This window comes from Triticum dicoccoides, chromosome 1B, assembly GCF_002162155.2.
Source record: "Triticum dicoccoides isolate Atlit2015 ecotype Zavitan chromosome 1B, WEW_v2.0, whole genome shotgun sequence".
Classification (NCBI taxonomy): domain Eukaryota; kingdom Viridiplantae; phylum Streptophyta; class Magnoliopsida; order Poales; family Poaceae; genus Triticum; species Triticum dicoccoides.
In genome coordinates this window covers 598,685,847-598,703,799 of record NC_041381.1, presented here as the reverse complement: position 1 = coordinate 598,703,799, position 17,953 = coordinate 598,685,847, and the positions used below count along the sequence as shown (strand labels likewise).

Here is a 17,953-nt window from a genome sequence, read left to right as displayed (position 1 = left end):
ATGGTGTTGATGCAGGGGAAGTAGTGGAAGCAGAGGCTGATGGAGCTGGGGACGGATCGGGAGCAGTCGCGCCGAGACGCTCCCCAAAAACCTTATCGCCGTTCTCCCGGGCAGGATCTCGAACAGCAGGGTTCCGGAGGCACCTCTTTCCCGACCAACCGTGCACGCGGTCGTTGGGATGAGATCGCCGGAAGCAGCACAGAGCAAGGAACAGTAGATGACAGCTAGGTTACGCGAGAGGGAGTGAGTGAACCGAACTAGGTCACTCCACTGGGCAGAGTGTGTCGTGTCGTGTCGTGTCATGTCGTGACATGACGAGGCGTGGCAAGGCGGGGTGGGGCGGCGGAGGAGGAGGAGCGCGCATGTAGCACTCCTCTTCCCAAGCTCCCAATGGCAAGTGGTAGAGCAGCCCTTATAAAGGGGTCTCAACTCTCCTTAACTAGCAAGGTGGGACTAAACTTCCCACCACCTGCCATACCAGACATGGGCCTCAAGATTAACTAGGAATCATTGTTCATATGGGCCTAAAGCCCATCCATGATTCAACAAGTCGTTCTCGGGAGGAGGATGCGAGGACCAAAACATTTTTCTTTTCCTTTCTCCAAATGTTGCCACCCAACTCAATTTTTTTAACTCCGAAAGGAGAACCGTTAGTTCTTCATACGAGCTATTTCGTTTTCTACCACTTATCAAGGATGGGTATTGTTCCTATTGCCACCCAACTGAATTATTTGTATGAATTTTTCCTGAATTTTCTTAATGCCAGATAAGTTTTCAGTTCCAAGTTCTTTTTTATTCTCGAATGAGAAACGACATGAGGATGTTGTTTTTCTGTGTTATTACACAAGGAATAATGTACTCATATTTCATCTAGTTCTTCTGATTATGTGTCTTTCCTTGTTGTTGGACAATATTTCTAGTCGAGGATCATGTTTTTGTGCTTGTAGAAATTTTTGTGCTTCCGCATCAACTTATAATTATTGAAATCATGTTTCTAATAGTCGGTGCACTTTCTTGAAATAGTCTTTCGCCCTGCTATATTAAGATAACAAGCATCCAACATAACTGTGCAATCATTGCTGGGGCAAACATCACAAGCATGCCCAAAAGTAAAAAAGTGAGAAAAACAAGAGAAAGAAATGCCAGCAACATCGGATCGATGAAAACAATGATATCCCGCAAACGTTGCACCGTCCGGAGAATTCCCACCATACTCCTATGCCTCCGAGCTGCCGCGTACCAAGCGACACCTTCAATAAGGACCGCGACGACGACGACGCTGCTGGCCGGATGGATCCTAGGATTTCTCCTGGTACATGGAGGGGAGTGGGGGAGGGGTACACTCGACGCCCTTCCAGAAGTATGGCAACGCCCATGGGTGTCACCGCGCCGGTGCCGGCAACCCAACAGAGATTTCTCCTGACTCCTCACACCCACAACCCAGGACCAACCGTCGGCTCCATCATGCCTGCCGCCCACCAACATAGTCTTGAGGACACCACAGACGTCCCACCATGGAAAACGCCGCGAGGCTGGACGGACCAAGATGAAGCAACCGTACACAGGGGCTGGCAGTACCGCAACCACGTGGGAGGGAACAACCTCCACCGGCTCATGCAATAGCAAACCGGACGCACCAGCATGTGCACATCAGGCCAACTGCCCGGGGGGCCCAGATCGGACCCATGAAGCTCCCATCGCCACGCTGCAGCAGACACAACCCTGTAGCCGCTGTCCCATCGCAGGAAGCTCACCCGGCCAGCCAGAGGCAACCTGCCAGAATCCACACCGCCCATCCTAACCCAGATCGGGCCGAAAGGGCCTAGATTTGGGCCTGCAGGGCACCGCCGGCCAGCTCTCCCAGCTAGTCGCCACCGCCGCCAAGGGGCCGTGCTGCCGCCTCGCCGTCACCCGACCAACGCTGGAACTCCACCAGCCGAGCCGCAACGCCACCAGAACAACCTCACCTGAGCCAGGCTTCCGCGACGGGAAAAGGAAGGGGCCACCATCGCCGGCAATGCAATGGCGCCGCACGGGCAACGCCAGCAGGCGTCTCCGGTAGGGGGAAGGCTCATCGGAGCTCTGGGTGGGGGGGGGGGGTTAGGGGCCGCCCTAGTCTCCTCGCTCGGGGAGGCGACATGGGGATACGAGCGGTTGGTGCACTATCTGATTCTTCCTATTGCCGGATCAGATTTGCTGGTTGAGGGGTAGATTTTATGCAACAATTTATTATATTTTATAACAACCTTTCTTAGTTTTTTATATTTCTTTTCTCATTTTATGTTTCTCTTAATTATTATACTTCCTATTTTTCATATTTTTTTGCTTTTCTATTTCTATTTTGTTTTTCTTTCTTGCTTAATTTCCTTTCATTTTGCTTTTCTTTAAAGAAACTTACCATGTTTCACATTTTTGTAGCCATCATGTGTTTTAATTCATAGTATTTTGAAGTTATTTTACAAATTTATTTGGTAATATGTTTTTTCATGGGTCTATGCAAAATTTTTCTTTGTAATATTTTTTAAAAGAAAATAAATAATATACTCCCTCTGTAACAAAGTTGTACTAAAATCGCGTCAATTAATTTGGATTAGAGGGAGTAAGAAATTCTAATATCATAGTTTTTTTTCATGGGCTGTGACAATTTATTTTGTTTCCTAACAACCTTTCTTAGTTTTTATATTTCTTTTTCTCACTTTATTTTTCTCTTATTTATCATTATTTGTATTTTCTGTTTTCACTTTTCTATTTCTCTCTCTTGCTTAATTTTCATCCATTTTGTTTTCTTTAACTATTTTATCTCCTTATTTTTAAGTTTTTTCTTTTAAAGAAACCTTATCACATTCCTTCCTTTTGTAGCCTTCATGTGTTTCAATTCATAAAATTTTGATGCTATTTCACAATTTATTTTTTCATGGGTCTACGTAAAACTTCCGGTTGTAATATTTTTTGGTAAAAATAATAGAATATCATTTTTGTAGTTTATGAAATATAAAATATTTTCAATGAGTTACGTAGATTTTTTTAATGCATTGTAGAATGTGTTCAAAAATTATTTGCCAACACAAGTTCCACGAGTTACCTAAACTTTCTCTACTACCTAAAGGAATGCAACGTTCCGTTTCCAGTCTTACGTCGAACCCTTCGTCGAGCCTCCCTCCCGCGCTGTTTGGTTTCCCTGCGTACGTTTCACCCAAAACGTGATTCGTTCTTCTTAATTACGAGGCGAAAGAACCGGCAAAACCTTCATATCCACGCATGCAATCAACGAAAAATCCACGCAAGCGGTGTCTCCTCCCTGTTCAAACCCTAGCCGCCCCTTCCCGGTTGATGCCGCTAGCGAGCAGCGCGTAGCACAGGCACCAGCACGGCCCTTCCGCGGTCCCCCTCAACCTCGCAATGAAGCAGCTTGTCGGCATTGACGACGAGCTGGTGCGTCCAGTGTAGAACTGTAGATTCCTATGGATGGGTCAATCAGGATGGAGGGCGGTGGATCCGGGACATAGCCATGAAGTCTGTTCGATGTGCGCCCAGTGTTGTCTCAAGTGCATGGGTCGATTCTGGACGTCGGGCCGTGGATCAAGGACGTACATGGCAGCTTTCACCTACGCAAACGGCTGACTACTCAACCTCCTCCCGGCGGTGGCAGCGGCCAGGTCTGGTTTAGCTACCATTTATCTTTAATACATTGCCATGAAAGGCGATCAAGAGGAGTAATTATAAGCAGCGATGTGTTCCAGGGCTACGAGCGCCAGTGCGACTCTGCGTCTGCGAGGTCTCCGCCAGATAGCCACCCTCTCTTCCCGTGCCTATTTCTATTCCTGATGTTGGTTTCGTTTTACATGTTTGCTAATTTGCAGATTGAATTGTTCTGATAAAATATGCTACTATATATCACTTCTTTCTCAAAGGTATCCGGAACTCTTAACTGCATTGCCGTGGTGATAACTTTTGCTTATTGTTGCCATTTTGTGTTCCGGTCAAGATTTTCTTCTTTCACACACATTAGAAGTTGAGAACTGGGATAAAAATAAATAAAGTTTGAAATAAGCTAGAATCTTAATAATCTCCAATATCTGCTCCACGTGTGTGAAATCAATCGTCCAGATATATATACTCGGATTGATGCAGCCATGCCCAATAAGAATCTTCAAGTAAATAAATCGAAGTATTCTCTACTGATGAATAGGGAGCTGCACCAGACATGATATGGTCTTTTCATTTTCACGGTAAGACTGGACTGACCTCAAGACTTAAGTATCTCGGAACCATGTTTTTCCTGCGTAGTTTCAACAGGCTATTACATGGTCTATTAAGTGCGTGTGAAGGTTCTTGAATTTACCCTGACATTATGGAACCTTTGTGCTAAAACAAATAAATATGTTAATCTATAACGATAGCAATGAAGACATTGCGCAGTTCTGTTATCAGTACAGTGCAGATGTTCATGTGGCCATTATGGCCTATCTTCAGTATCGTGGTTAACATTGTTAGGATTATTGTAATCTTCCAAACAACATGTTTCATTTTCCCTATGTATTCTTTTGTTCCGATGCCCTACTACTGTTTTATTGACTGCAGGCAATCTATTTTGTATGGTATGATTTTGTTTGTTGGAGCGATACTAGCTGCCCCTTTTCCACATGTTAGTAAGTTTTGTAGCCGACTTCTTAATTGATATTATAGACGTTTTAAGGTAGACGTGGTATTTTCAATTGGACTGATTTCTTGTATTTTATCCACTGTTATCGGAGTTTGTTACCTCTGTTTTTTGATCGAAAATTAAAATGTGCATGCATTGTCGAAGTTTGTGAAGTAGAATTAATAACCTTTTGGTCATTGATCAAAGTATATATCTTAGATGTCCCGTAGCAACGCTCGGGCATTCACCTAGTCTATTTACATTAATGAGCATTTTCATATTGACGGTAGAATATGTTCTAGGATAAAAAAAATCTACACGAAACATTTGCATCCAATTTTTTTTTTGTAAATCTGCGTGGACGTTTATCTAACGTATATAAATATTTTATCTAAACATGCACACATATGTATTGCCTAGATTGGTGAGCATATATTTTAGTAAAATGTCTTTCCTGCATTTTTTTCTACAATATATATGGACATTTTATCATTAATCAAGGATCTACATAGTAAGATTTGTACCTTTAAATTTGGTGAATGGAAATTTTGAAATGGAAAAGGAAAGAAAAAGTATAGGCCGTTGCATGGTTGTCACTTGTCACAGCCATCCGCTGGGCTTCCCCACACGAACTTCCTGGCCCCGGTTCCGGTCACACTCGGGATAGAGCCCACTACTGTGCCGCTGTACACGATGCCCGCAACGAGCTCGACGGCGGCCACCTCGCGCCGGCGGTCGGGCCGCCGAGGTCGTTTCGCACCACCAGGCTAACGGGTGGGCCCGAGCTGCCGAGGTCGCGGCGCGCCACTAGGCAGCGTTGCGTGACGACCCAGTGGCCGAGGCTGCTGGCGGACGCGCCCCCGCCCGTCCGTGCCCGTGCGTGGCTGCTCCGGCGGCGGAGCTGCCACCCCCTCACGCATTTTCCCAGTAAGCGCTTGTTTGATCGATTGATTCCATCTTCTACTGCTCTCGATTTTGTTTGGGCGGCGCGCCTGAGTGGGCGTTTGGTCACCCTAGCCCTACCCTCTGAATGTGTTATAATTTTAGTTCACAAAGGTTCAGGCGAAATCGTTTGTTCTCAAGCTCATTCCCGTGATCGAAGTGAATTTGCCATGTTAAAAATTAGCCGAATCGCCAGCCAAATGTTAGCCGGATTCAGACACCTCTGTCCATATGTCCAAGCAACACTGTCAAGTGTCAACGACACTCATTTACAAAGAACGAACTGTAAGGTCGTCAGTAGGCAAGAACAGCGTGACATTGCTGGTAGCGAGTGTGGGATAGAAGAATGGGAGGAGCTCTACCGGTGGTTGCAACAAGTTGAGCTCTCGGAGGATCGGATGTCAGTGTTGAGGCTCGCTGTCTTCTAACGATGAGTGGCAAGTATAGTGCGAAATCACTTTATGTGATGATCATGTACTCAGGGGTGCGCGACTTGTGGATGCTGGATATTTGGAAATCTAATTTCGACTTGAAGCAATGCTTGGGGTTCTTGCTTGGTTGATTTGGAATTGGCGAAACGATCTTGTCTTTGAACAGCCATGTTCCCTATTCTCCGGTGCATAACATCTACAAATGATCGCTCTTTTCTCGCAGTGGATGCTTCTCTGTCCTGCAAACCTTTTGACGGGAATAGCAGGAGCTCTGCTTTTGCATTATAGTGAAGGGAAAAAGTACAAAGTATAGGGGAGGGGTGTTAAGCACCCCGAGCATAAAACAAACACAAACATATACAGTTGCCTATCGGAAAGCACTCCTGAAGAACATGCACTACCTCTCTGCCGTATGGGTAGGTCTCAAAGCCTCACTGAGCAATGTAACGTCATCTCGAATCATGTTTACCAACGCCCTCGGTGTCAGGTCCTTATCCTCAAAAACTCGACGGTTTCTCTCCTTCCATAGATGCCAGGCGATGTACGCCGACAGAGTTATCTCTTCCTCCGTCCTTGCTGGTGCTCCTCTTTGCGTACAAAGCATCTTCCACCAATCTGAAACTGAACTTGCCGAAGACACACCATTGTACATCCTACTGTTGGCACCAAGGGAGAGATGCCAGACCTCTCTTGCATAACAGCAGTGAAGCGTGAGATGCATCGCGGTCTCCTGCTCCTGGTCACAAAATTTGCAAGAGGCGTTATGTGGCCATCCTCTCGCCTGTAGCCGGTCGGCAGTCCAATTTCTGTTCTGCAGCAGAAGCCACATGTAGAATTTCACCTTTCCTTCTAGCTTGCTTCTCCACACCCGGGCAATCTCAGGCTGCTCAATCCTGGCAGAGAATTGGACCCCATAAGCAGAACTCGCCGAGTATATTCCATTGGCAGAGATATTCCAGTTGATTTTGTCCCTTTGAGTTGACAAGTTCACCGGCTGCAATTTTTCCCACAGGCCAACAAATTGACATAGCTGCTCGTGGCTGTCCATTCGCTGTATACCTTGCATCCATCGCCCAGTGCTTATAGCCTCTTTGACCGTGAGCCGTTTACACCTAGCCAGCTTGAAGATATCCGGTGCTAGGTGCTGTGGGGCCTCGCCATTGAGCCACCGATCTTTCCAGAAGGTTGCAACACTACCATCTCCCAACTCGATGCAAGTGCAGCTGGAGAAGAGTTGCCGATCAGTGTCATCACATGGAGTCGCTGTACCCTTCCATGGCCTATCCTCTTCAGCCCACCTGAACCATTCCCATCGAATGCGCAAGGCCCTACTGAAACAATCTATATCCTTCACTCCTAGGCCACCAAAACGCTTGGGGGCACACACTCGTTTCCAATTTACAAGGCTTTTCCTCCCTACTGATTCATCCTCCGCACACCATAGGAAATTTCTCCTCAGCTTGTCCACCTTTTTGGTGAGCCACTTGTCAGGCGGGAAGACCGTCAAGAAGAAAGTGGCGGTTGCCGTAACCACAGAATTGATGTACACCAGCCTTCCCATCCTGTTTAATAACCTTCCCTTCCTAGGAGCAAGCTTCCCCGCAACTTTGTCGAGGACCGGTTGAAGCTCTGCCCTCCGCGGTTTACGAAACCCAAGTGGTAGTCCCAAATATTGACATGGGAGAGAGCCCAGTATCCCACCAAAATCATGCAATATATTCTCAACATTAATTTCAGCGCAGGAGATAGGATATGCCACGGTCTTGCCGATGTTGGCCCGCAGCCCAGAAGCGTCCCCAAAGACTTTTAGGATGGCATGAACAGCAGCAAAATCTTGGGCAACCGGGTTGATGAACAAAGCTGCATCATCGGCGTAGAAACTGGATCGCAAACGAGCAGCCCTGATTCTCAAAGGTGTAAGCACCGCCCTCTCTGTGGCCATCGAAAGCATCCGTTGCAGGGGCTCCATGGCAAGAATAAAAAGCAGAGGCGACATGGAGTCTCCCTGCCGCAGCCCTCGTCTATGCACAAATGGAGAACCTTGTGATCCATTCAGCAGCACTCTAGAGGAAGAAGACGCAAATATTATAGATATCATATCCCTCCATCTCTGACCAAAGCCCATTGCCTCCATTACCTCCAGCAGGTAGCTCCAACACACTGAGTCAAAAGCTTTGGCCATGTCAAGCTTCAAAAACACCAGCGGAGAATTTCCGGAATGAGCAGCCTTAATCACATTCTTGACATACAAAAAATTATCCTGAATCGATCGCCCTCTGATGAAAGCACTTTGGTTGTGGGAGACAAGTTTGTGAATCACCGGTGCTAGCCTTGCCGCCAACATCTTACTCAGGAGCTTGGGAACACTGTGCATCAAACTAATAGGGCGGAAATCACATGCATCTCGGGCTTCATCTTTCTTGGGCAGGAGAGCCATATTTGCCGTATTCATGATCTTCCAATTTTGAGCACGCAAAGAGTGCACGCAATTTACTGCAGCAAGCAAATCTCCCTTAATTACCGGCCAGCATCTCTTATAAAAAGCACCGGTAAAACCATCTGGCCCGGGTGCCTTCTCCCCATGTATCTCTGTCACCGCAGCCCGTAGTTCTTGTTCAGTAAAAGGTATCTCCAGCTGTGTCAAATCTAGTCGTGGCAGGCCCAGGGAGTTCCAATTAAGTGTGGTAGTGCGCGAGAAGGGGGTGCCCATTTGCTGTTTGAAACGATCCAGTAGAATCTTGGCCTTTCCCTCATGATCAGACACCGGGCCATTCGACCCATTTAGCACCGGGATATGGTTTTTCCTGCGTCGGCCATTTGCCCGGAGATGAAAAAAATCTTGTGTTGGCATCCCCCTCCTTAATCTGAGTCACCCTCGATTTCTGCCTCCATCGTGCTCTATCAATGGCCGCAATACCCAATAGCTTTATCTTGAGCAAGCTCCTCAGATTTCTCTCGGCCTCGGTCAGCTCTCGGTCCTCTTGAGCCTGGTCCAGGCGAAAAATGACTTCATTTGCAATACCAGATATGAAAGTGGCCCACCTCACCTTTTTCTTGTTCCAATTTTTTAAGGCCGCCGCCGATCTGGAAAGTTTCGTATGTAACACTCGAACTGGGTCTCTAGATTGGACCTCTCTATTCCAAGCTTGAGCAACAACCCCATCAAACTCCTGGGATTTTAGCCAATGATTCTCGAACCGGAAAGCCTTATAATGAGAGGGCTGCATTTTTTTCAAAATCAACGGGCAATGATCAGATATGTTGGTCGATGCGGGAGTTAGTTGAAATTGTGGGAAAGCAGCCTCCCACTCGCCGGAGACTAAAACCCTGTCAATTCTGGTCAGGGTGACGCTTTGACGCTCGTTTGACCAAGTAAATCTTCTCCCCAGCAAGGGAAAATCGATTAATTCCAAATCCTCAATGAGTGCCCTAAATCTGCCCATCATCCTCAGATTGCAGTTATTGTTGCTCTTGTCAACAGCCCTACTGATCATGTTGAAATCCCCCAACACCATCCATCTCGACAACATGTGCTGCTGGATCCTTCTCAATTCAGACATGAACTCCATCTTATCGGCCTCTAACTGTGGGCCGTAGACCCCTGTGATTGACCAACAATTGCCATCAGATTTGTCCCTGATAGTACCTGAAATCGAATGAGCTCCCGCTGCCAAGGGAATATCAGACACCTCAAAATCATCGGTGCAAGCAATGAGGATCCCTCCTCGAGACCCAATAGCAGGCAAACTGATAAAATTGTCAGCAAATCTTGACCCCAAAGATTCCAGCACCAGGTTCCTAGACATGTCACTGATCTTTGTCTCTTGTAAACAAACCACATTGCACTTTAATTCAGCCACAAAAATTTGCACAGCTCTCCTCTTAGCTGGACTATTCAGACCCCGGACATTCCAATTCAGAATAGTGAAATCCATAAAACAAACCAATCACTCTGACAGTACATCGACTCTCCGATATCCAACCATATCCTCCTCCCGATCCCGCAGAGGGGATCACAGCAGGAAACCACACACATCTTCCGACACACGCCAAACTCCACTAACCAGCATACAACATTAAGAAATAGAAGGCAGACTAACATTGGAAACTGACTGAAACACGCACACCTAACTGAAAATTAAGTGACAGTTCAGGCGGCTGCCACTAGCGCCTGCTCCAGTTCAACGTGTCCGGTCTTCTTGCCGTGGCCGCCCGTTGAGTTCACCAGCTCAGTGACCGCGGCGACGAACTTGTCGGGCAGCGGCTGCTTGTACAGATCCCTGTACTTTTGCAGGTCCGCCGCCGTTGCATCCACCACCGGCGAATCCCCCGCCCAGACATCCCCTTTCTTCATGAGGACGAGCTGCACCTTATCCATGGTGGACCACTTCGCTGTTGGTTTGGCGGCGAGCCTGCCGCTGCTCCGCCTTGTGAGCTTCCCATCAGCGCCCCCATCCTGCTTGCCGCCATCTACAGGGTTGGGGAGGAGTGCGGCTCGCAGCGGAGATGTGCAGTCGATGAGGAATTGGCCAAGGGGGTCGATTGGCTCCGCCCCTCCACCGGCCTCAGCCTTTTCCGACCCCTCCGAGCCCATCAACTCTAGGCCCAGCACATGTGGCCCCATGTTTGGGCCCTCCCTAGGAGAGTGTGGCCCGAAAACCCCTTCCGTGGAGTCCCTTCCTTCGTTTGACCCGCTATCCTCCCTTGACCGAGTCGGAGCCACAGCACTATCTGACCCCTGCCCCTCTAGCCCCACCTCTGAATAGCCACATGCACCAATGACCAGAGTATCATGAAAAAGGCCATGCACGTCGCTCCCAGACCCGGCTGCCCTAGTCGCTCCAGCCTCTTCTTGGTCGTGGTCACACTTACATGTAGCCTCCTGAACCAGCTCGTGACGGTGCTTCTCTGGATCAGCTGGCGCCTGGGCGGGCACGCTTTCATGGGATAGGGCAAGCACACCCTCCCTGACGCCGGATCGCCCCTCTGCGGCCTTCCCCTTTTGCAGCTCGTTCATGACCGGCGTGCTCCCGTCATGCAAACCATAGGGAGGCGTTGCCCTGTGCAATGGAGATGATTCAGAACAAGGCGGGAGAGCGTCAGCTTGTTTTGGGTTGCCATCAAGGTGGTTGTCAGTGGGGTGTCTGGGTAGTGCCTGCTGTGTAGGCTGTTTCGGCATTCTGGTTGCTGCCTCTTTGTTTAGTTTTATCAGGTCTTGTATCCTGATGCTGTTGCTGGTTTTCCCACTGAAAATCCTGCTTTTCTATATAAAGCAGAGCATTTGGTCTTTTCTCTAAAAAAGTAGACAGCGTGATGTCCTAGGTAGATAATGTTCTATATTTCGGGTGTGAGAAGCGTGTCTTGACCGTGTGATAAGATAGTGGTTCGTATCACGAATGGAACTCAGGCTTGTGGAATTGCTCTATTTTCTCGAGGTGTGTAATTTGGTAGCTCGTATGCCCCAAGGAATAAAATTTACCGCCAAGTGATTATTTTTCCTGTTCAACTACATATTTTTACGAAGCAGAATATGTACAACCATTTCATTGGGTGTGGCAAAACTATGTCTTCCACTTCCGGTGTCTAACAGAAAAAATTCGAGAGTAGAGCCTGATATTTTCATTTAAAAGAAGGTAAGGCTTTTGTAAGAGGGCTACCTCATCGCCTTGTATCGTTCGGCCGTGTATTTTGTTTGGTTGTTGCTTTATATATAAAGCGGGGCGAAAGCCTGTTTCGATAGAAAATGTTTGAAAAAAGGGAGTGGAACTATGAAAAATAAAAATCAATTTACAAACATTATGTCAATAGGCAATAAACTGATAGCCACCATTCACTTGATTTTTTTTCCTGCCATGTAGCAATATGTATATTGCTGCTGTAAGTTCATCTCAAATACCTTCAGAAAATGCTGGCAAGTAAATTCTCATCATTCTTAAATAATTTATTACCCATGGCCCTACGTTGTGCCTTAGCAAGTTGAGTTTGTGCATATATAGACCAGCAGGCATGTGTCCAATCCCACCCATAACAGTGTGACCCATAACCAAGCACAGCAAGTTCAACAAAATGTCACCCACTCAAATCAAGAATAGCTCTCAGGATCTGCTCCAGGCTCAAGTTGACCTTTGGCACCATGCATTGGGATTTGTCAAGTCCATGGCACTCAAATGTGCAATGGAACTGCAAATCCCTAACACCATCCAACACCATGGTGGGGCTATGACCCCTTCTGAGTTGGCCGCGAAGATCGGGCTCCATCAATCTAAGCTTCCCCGCTTACGACGGCTCATGCGAGTGCTCACTGTATCAGGCATCTTTGCTGTCCATGAATCCACCACGGCAGACAAGGAAGCTGTTTATGTGCTTACCCCAACCACTTGCCTCCTCGTTAGCGATGAAGTTAAATCGAATTTATTTCCTATTCTGTCGTTGATGCTTGATTCAACTGTTCTTGTCCCCTTTTTTGGCATGAACTCATGGTTCCTAGATGAGCACTCTACATCCTTGTTCAAAAAGGCTCACGGCCTTACCTTCTGGGAGATGGCTGACAAGAATGATTCTTACAACCAGTCAATCAACAATGCGATGGTTTCTGATAGTAACTTTCTCATGGATATCATCTTGAGGGAGTGTGGTGATGTATTTCTTGGTATAAACTCGCTTATTGATGTCGCTGGGGGCCATGGTGGAGCTGCCAGTGCAATTGCGAAGGCATTCCCGCAAATGAAATGCACGGTCTTGGATCTCCCTCATGTGATTGAAGAAGCTCCTACTGACGGCCATGTGTCATTTATTTCTGGCGATATGTTCAAGTACATTCCACCAGCGGATGCTCTTTTCCTAAAGGTACACCCTTTAGATTTTCCTTCTTCCCTTCTCACACATACACAGTTTACAATAAGATGCCATAAAGTACTCCCTCCGTCCCAAAATAAGTGTCTTGAACTTAGTACAAATTTGTACTAGAGCTAGTATAAAGTTGAGACACTTATTTTGAGATAGAGGGAATATGTATTTAGCCGCTTGTAGGTACCAATTGAACGAGCTTTTTATGGAAAAATTCAAAACATTCCAATATTATAGGGTCTAATTGTAACATTTTGTGATGATGTACATCTTTTAGTGGGTTTTCCATGATTGGGGCGATGAAGACTGTGTCAAGATACTCAGAAAATGCAAGGAAGCCATACCTCCCAGAGATGCTGGTGGGAAGGTGATAATCGTAGATATGGTGGTTGGATCTGGGCCAAATGAGACTGTTACAAGAGAGACACAGGTTTTCTTTGATCTGTTTATCATGTTTCTTGAGGGCATCGAGCGAGAGGAATTTGAGTGGAATAAGATATTCATGGACGCCGGGTTCAGCGGGTACAAGATTGTAACGGTGCTGGGCGTTAGATCTGTTATTGAGCTCTATCCTTGAACACTCCATGCAAAATTAGGTGGAGTAAATGTATTACATATTCACAAGGCAGCACAAACAACATGTGTGCTGTCTTGTTGTATGCATGTGGCTTGTATTTTGCGAGGTGTGAGTCCCTGTGACCAATAAGTTACCTCTGTTACTGCAAGACATATGTGTGTACATGGACTCTGCTCCGGTCATGTTCATGTATAAATTGCCATCTACAGTTAAGGCGCATATTTTGTTAATGGAGATAATGAATGATATTGAGATGTTATTTCTGTTTCAGTGTCCACTATCTTATTACTCAGCATCGGTACTTTGGTGATTCGATGTATGCATTAATGCGTGATCAAGTGCCAGTTTTACTGTGAACTATGCATAGCTCCATGTGGTGCCGATTGCATATTTGCATGTCTGATTGCTGACTAAAGAAATCCATACGATTCATGTACTGTATATTTTAGCAGTGGCCTATTTGCCCTGTTGATTCAGTGCCATTTATATTTTGGTCCAAAAGTTAATATTCTGATTCATTTCTAAATTGCATCTGCAGGCTGCTGTGTTTATATTTTTGCTAGTATTAATTATCCTGAATAATTGTACCTTTCTGGATTCTGCCCAGAATTTCAGCATAAATGGGATCAATCCACAAGCATTTCCAGTTCCCCTCTGCATCGCAAGTCACTTTTTTTGAAGTTTGTGCGTAATCTTTTTTAGCTAGTAAAGCTTACACGTAAGTTGTTCTTGCCGCAGTTGTGAAGCGAGCATGGCATCCACGGTGTGTGACCAACCTTCAGTTCTGAAGATGTCCTGAAGAGTAGTAACACTGACCTGGGATATGGAATGGAACACTGAAGGCAAAGAGCAGCACTGCCAATCTCAGGTCTCAGCACTTCCTCCTGGAGATTTTTCTGATCTTGTGCTGGAGGACATAGGAAATTCATATTTCAGGTGCTCAACATGACAATACGGTGCACAAGCCTAGTCCATTGTCTCTGACGCTATTGTCAAATCAGATACGACAATTGGACAGTTGCCAGCAGGTATGACTCAAACATGCTATTCTGATTGAACTGAATATGAATCTGGCTCTTTTAAGAAAGAAGAAGGGCCATTGAAAAGAAAAAAAGGAAGCTGAACACAATTATCGATCCGCCATCCCCGAATGAACCATTGTGACAGTGTAGTTTAAACTAGCAGAATGCAGCTAGTGGAAGTTGTATATTGACTCTTGACACCCAACTCTGCTTCATGGACCCCGAATTTATTCGTTCAAAGAAAAGTCGCCTAAAAATCATTCAGGGAACCTATCCAAATGTTGCTGTATATCTCAACAAGTTTTGCACCACAGAGGCAAAGATTGATGTGCCAAGATATATTTGCAAACATTAAAAAGGAGCCGCAACAACCTATCCAAAATGCTTGAGGAATTTGTTAATTAGCCGTTGGTTGGCTTTGGGCCATGAGACATCATGGTGAAAGGGAAATTTGTTCAAGTATACGTTGGTTGGCTTTGGGCCATGAGACGTCATGGCGAAAGGGAGATGACTCCGGTTTGGTATTATCCAATCATTTGATATGACTCCTGTGCGCACTGTCATGGTCCTAGATGGTGTTTTGATGTGTGATGTGCAAACACCTGGGGATATTGATACAAAACCCACCTCGTGGAACACGAGTGCCAAAAAGTATTCTGTTGGTGTCACCAAATTGCTGGTAAGTGTTATTTCATCAGTTTTGCTCCTGTAAGCATTTTCATACTTTCTCCTTTTTCTAGAAACCTCGTGGAAACCGTGGCGGCGATCCATTCTTAGATTGTCACACACCATTTTTCTTCAGTAGATTTTGTAAGTCGGATTCAGTTTCTGACAGTCAAGAGTATCTCAGATTCCTTTCTCTTAGATTTCGAGTTTCTGGATGGAAATAGTATATGTAAGCAGTGAGTATAGTATATTGAGGGGGCAACGTCTGGTTCTCCCTCTACATATAGTATCTGCCAACGCAAACAGAAGCAGCACAACCACACTGTGTCGATCATGGCGCTCACCGGCCAGAGCACCGACGACCAGGCCGTGCTGGACGCCGAGCACGAGCTCTGGACAACCACATTCTCCTACATCAAGTCTATGGCGCTCAAGTCCGCCCTGGACCTTGGCCTCGCCGACGCCATCCACCACCACGGCGGCGCCGCCACCCTCCCCCAGATACTGTCCAGGGTTACGGTGCACCCGTCCAAGGTCCCCTGCCTGCGCCGCCTCATGCGCACGCTCACCGTCTCGGGCGTCTTCAGCATCGTCCAGCAGCAGGGCGTCGTCGTCCCGGCTGCCCCCGTGAACAACGGCACCTGCAACGGCACCGTCGCCGCCGAGCCCTTGTATGCCCTCACGCCGGTGTCCCGCCTCCTCGCCGGCTCGCAAAACTCGGCCTCCATCATGGCATTTGTGCTCAGCCCCGTCCTGGTCGCTCCATTCCTCGGGATCGGTGCGTGGTTCAAGCACGCGCTGCCTGACCCCTGCCTCTTCGAGCAGGCACACAGCGAGGCGCTGTGGGAGATGTCCGAGCACGATGCGCCATTGGACGCGCTGATCAACAACGCCATGGTCTCGGACAGCCGCTTCATCATGGACATCGCCGTCAGGGAGAGCGGCGACGTTTTCCGGGGGATAAGCTCCCTGGTCGACGTCGGCGGTGGCCTCGGCGCGGCGGCCCAGGTCATCTCGGAGGCGTTCCCGCACATGGAGTGCAGCGTGTTGGAGCTCGAGCACGTCGTCAGCAAGGCGCCCGCCGGCACCAGCGTCAAGTACGTCGCCGGCGACATGTTCGAGAGCGTTCCACCCGCAGACGCCGTCTTCCTCAAGGTACGTATATGCATCCTCCTTGGTCAAGATACTATCTACGCACCAGGCATTAAGGTTGCATATGTTATATATCTGCATGCATGTTTGTCTTCAGTCGGTTCTTCATGACTGGGACGACGAGAAGTGTGTCAAAATACTGAAGATTTGTAGAAAGGCCATTCCTCCAAGAGAGGCGGGAGGGAAGGTGATAATCATCGATATAGTGGTCGGAGCAGACAAGAAGCACGGGGAGGTGCATGCCTTGCTCGATCTGTACATCATGTTCATCAATGGCGTTGAGCGAGATGAGCAAGAGTGGAGCAAGATCTTCCTGGAAGCTGGGTTTAGCGACTACAAGATTATACCGGTTCTAGGGTTCCGGTCGATCATCGAGGTCTATCCGTGAAATGTTTGGTGATTACGTACTTTTGTGTCGATGTGTGTGTGTGCGCATTTAAATTCAGACTTTGACAATAGGTTGATGGATACATTTTCCTATCTACGATTGGGGCTATGTAGACTGTGGAGATATTAATAACGGTTTGGCTAGAACTCAGCTAGCTGAGTTTTTAGTTTGGCATCATTCACCATGTCAGCCGCTGGATGTACCAGGCAGTGATTCGCTCTTTCCTAGTTGTCCAGCGTTGTGACAGCTCCGTTTCGTTTTTCTTTTCATGTTGGTTTTTTTTTTTGAGAATTTTTTTTCCATGGTGGCATGTCACGGCCGTCAACTGTGTTGAGCTACTTGTGTGTATCAGGCCACGTAGACATTTTTGTGCTTTGTTGTGTTATTTTAGCGTTTGTTGGTCTTCACTCTTTAGCATTTTTTTCACTATTTTATTTTATTTTCTATTTTTCATTTTCTATAATTTTCATTTCATTTTTTTCCTTGTTTCTTTATTTAATGTTATTTTTGTCGGTTTTTAATTTTTTATTCTAATGACATCGAAAGCTAAGGCTTCCTTTTGGCCAAAAGTATTTTTTCCCGCGAGACTTTTGTCAAAACTATATGAGTTTTAAATGGTGTCTCAACTATAAGGCTTAGAAAATGATTTACAACACCAGGTTTTCAAATATTGTCGCAACGCGAGCTTTCAAGTCGGCGGTTGCAACTGCAAGTTTTCTAGTCCGGTTGCAACGACGAGTGTTCAAATAGGGTAGCAACTGAAAGTTTTCAAGTTGGGTCGTAACTATAACTTTTCAAGTGGGGTCACAACCGAAAGCATTCAAAGAGGATCGTAAATCAAGTTTTTATATGAAGTCGCAACAACAAGTTTACAAGTCGGGTCATAACTGTAAGTTTTTAAGTCGGATCGCAACTGCATGTTCATCAAAAGGGAACGCAATTGCATGCTTATAAGTCGGGTCGCAACTGCATGTTTTTCAAGAAGCGCCGCAATTGGGTGCTTTTCAAGAAGGGCCGCAGCTGCATGTTTTCAAGGGGGGCGCAACTACATGTTTTTCAAGAGGGATCGCAACTGCATGTTTTTAAGGTGGTGTCGCAACTGCATGTTTTTAAGGTGGGGTCGCAACTGTATGTTTTTCAAGATGGACCGCAACTGCATGTTTTCAAGAGGGTTTCGCAACTGCATGTTTTTCATGGCAGATCAAAACTGCAGGTTTTCAAGAAGGGGCCGCAACTGCATGTTTTTCAAGAGGGGGCGCAACTGCATGTTTTTAAGGCGGGGTCGCA

At 46.7% G+C, this 17,953-nt stretch overlaps 2 protein-coding genes across 2 annotated transcripts; both read left to right on the top strand.

The window, feature by feature from the left end:
* The first annotated feature begins 12,053 nt into the window (after positions 1 to 12,053).
* On the top strand, positions 12,054 to 13,693 carry LOC119348995 (acetylserotonin O-methyltransferase 1-like). Its single transcript, XM_037617007.1, has 2 exons — positions 12,054 to 12,861; positions 13,139 to 13,693. The coding sequence occupies exons 1-2, from the start codon at positions 12,082 to 12,084 to the stop codon at positions 13,436 to 13,438; spliced, it is 1,080 nt and encodes a 359-aa protein (XP_037472904.1). The 5' UTR covers positions 12,054 to 12,081; the 3' UTR covers positions 13,439 to 13,693.
* A 1,625-nt stretch (positions 13,694 to 15,318) lies between these two features.
* LOC119348994 (O-methyltransferase ZRP4-like) lies at positions 15,319 to 16,843 on the top strand. The gene is made up of 2 exons (XM_037617006.1): positions 15,319 to 16,281; positions 16,376 to 16,843. The coding sequence occupies exons 1-2, from the start codon at positions 15,460 to 15,462 to the stop codon at positions 16,664 to 16,666; spliced, it is 1,113 nt and encodes a 370-aa protein (XP_037472903.1). The 5' UTR covers positions 15,319 to 15,459; the 3' UTR covers positions 16,667 to 16,843.
* Positions 16,844 to 17,953: the final 1,110 nt, after the last annotated feature.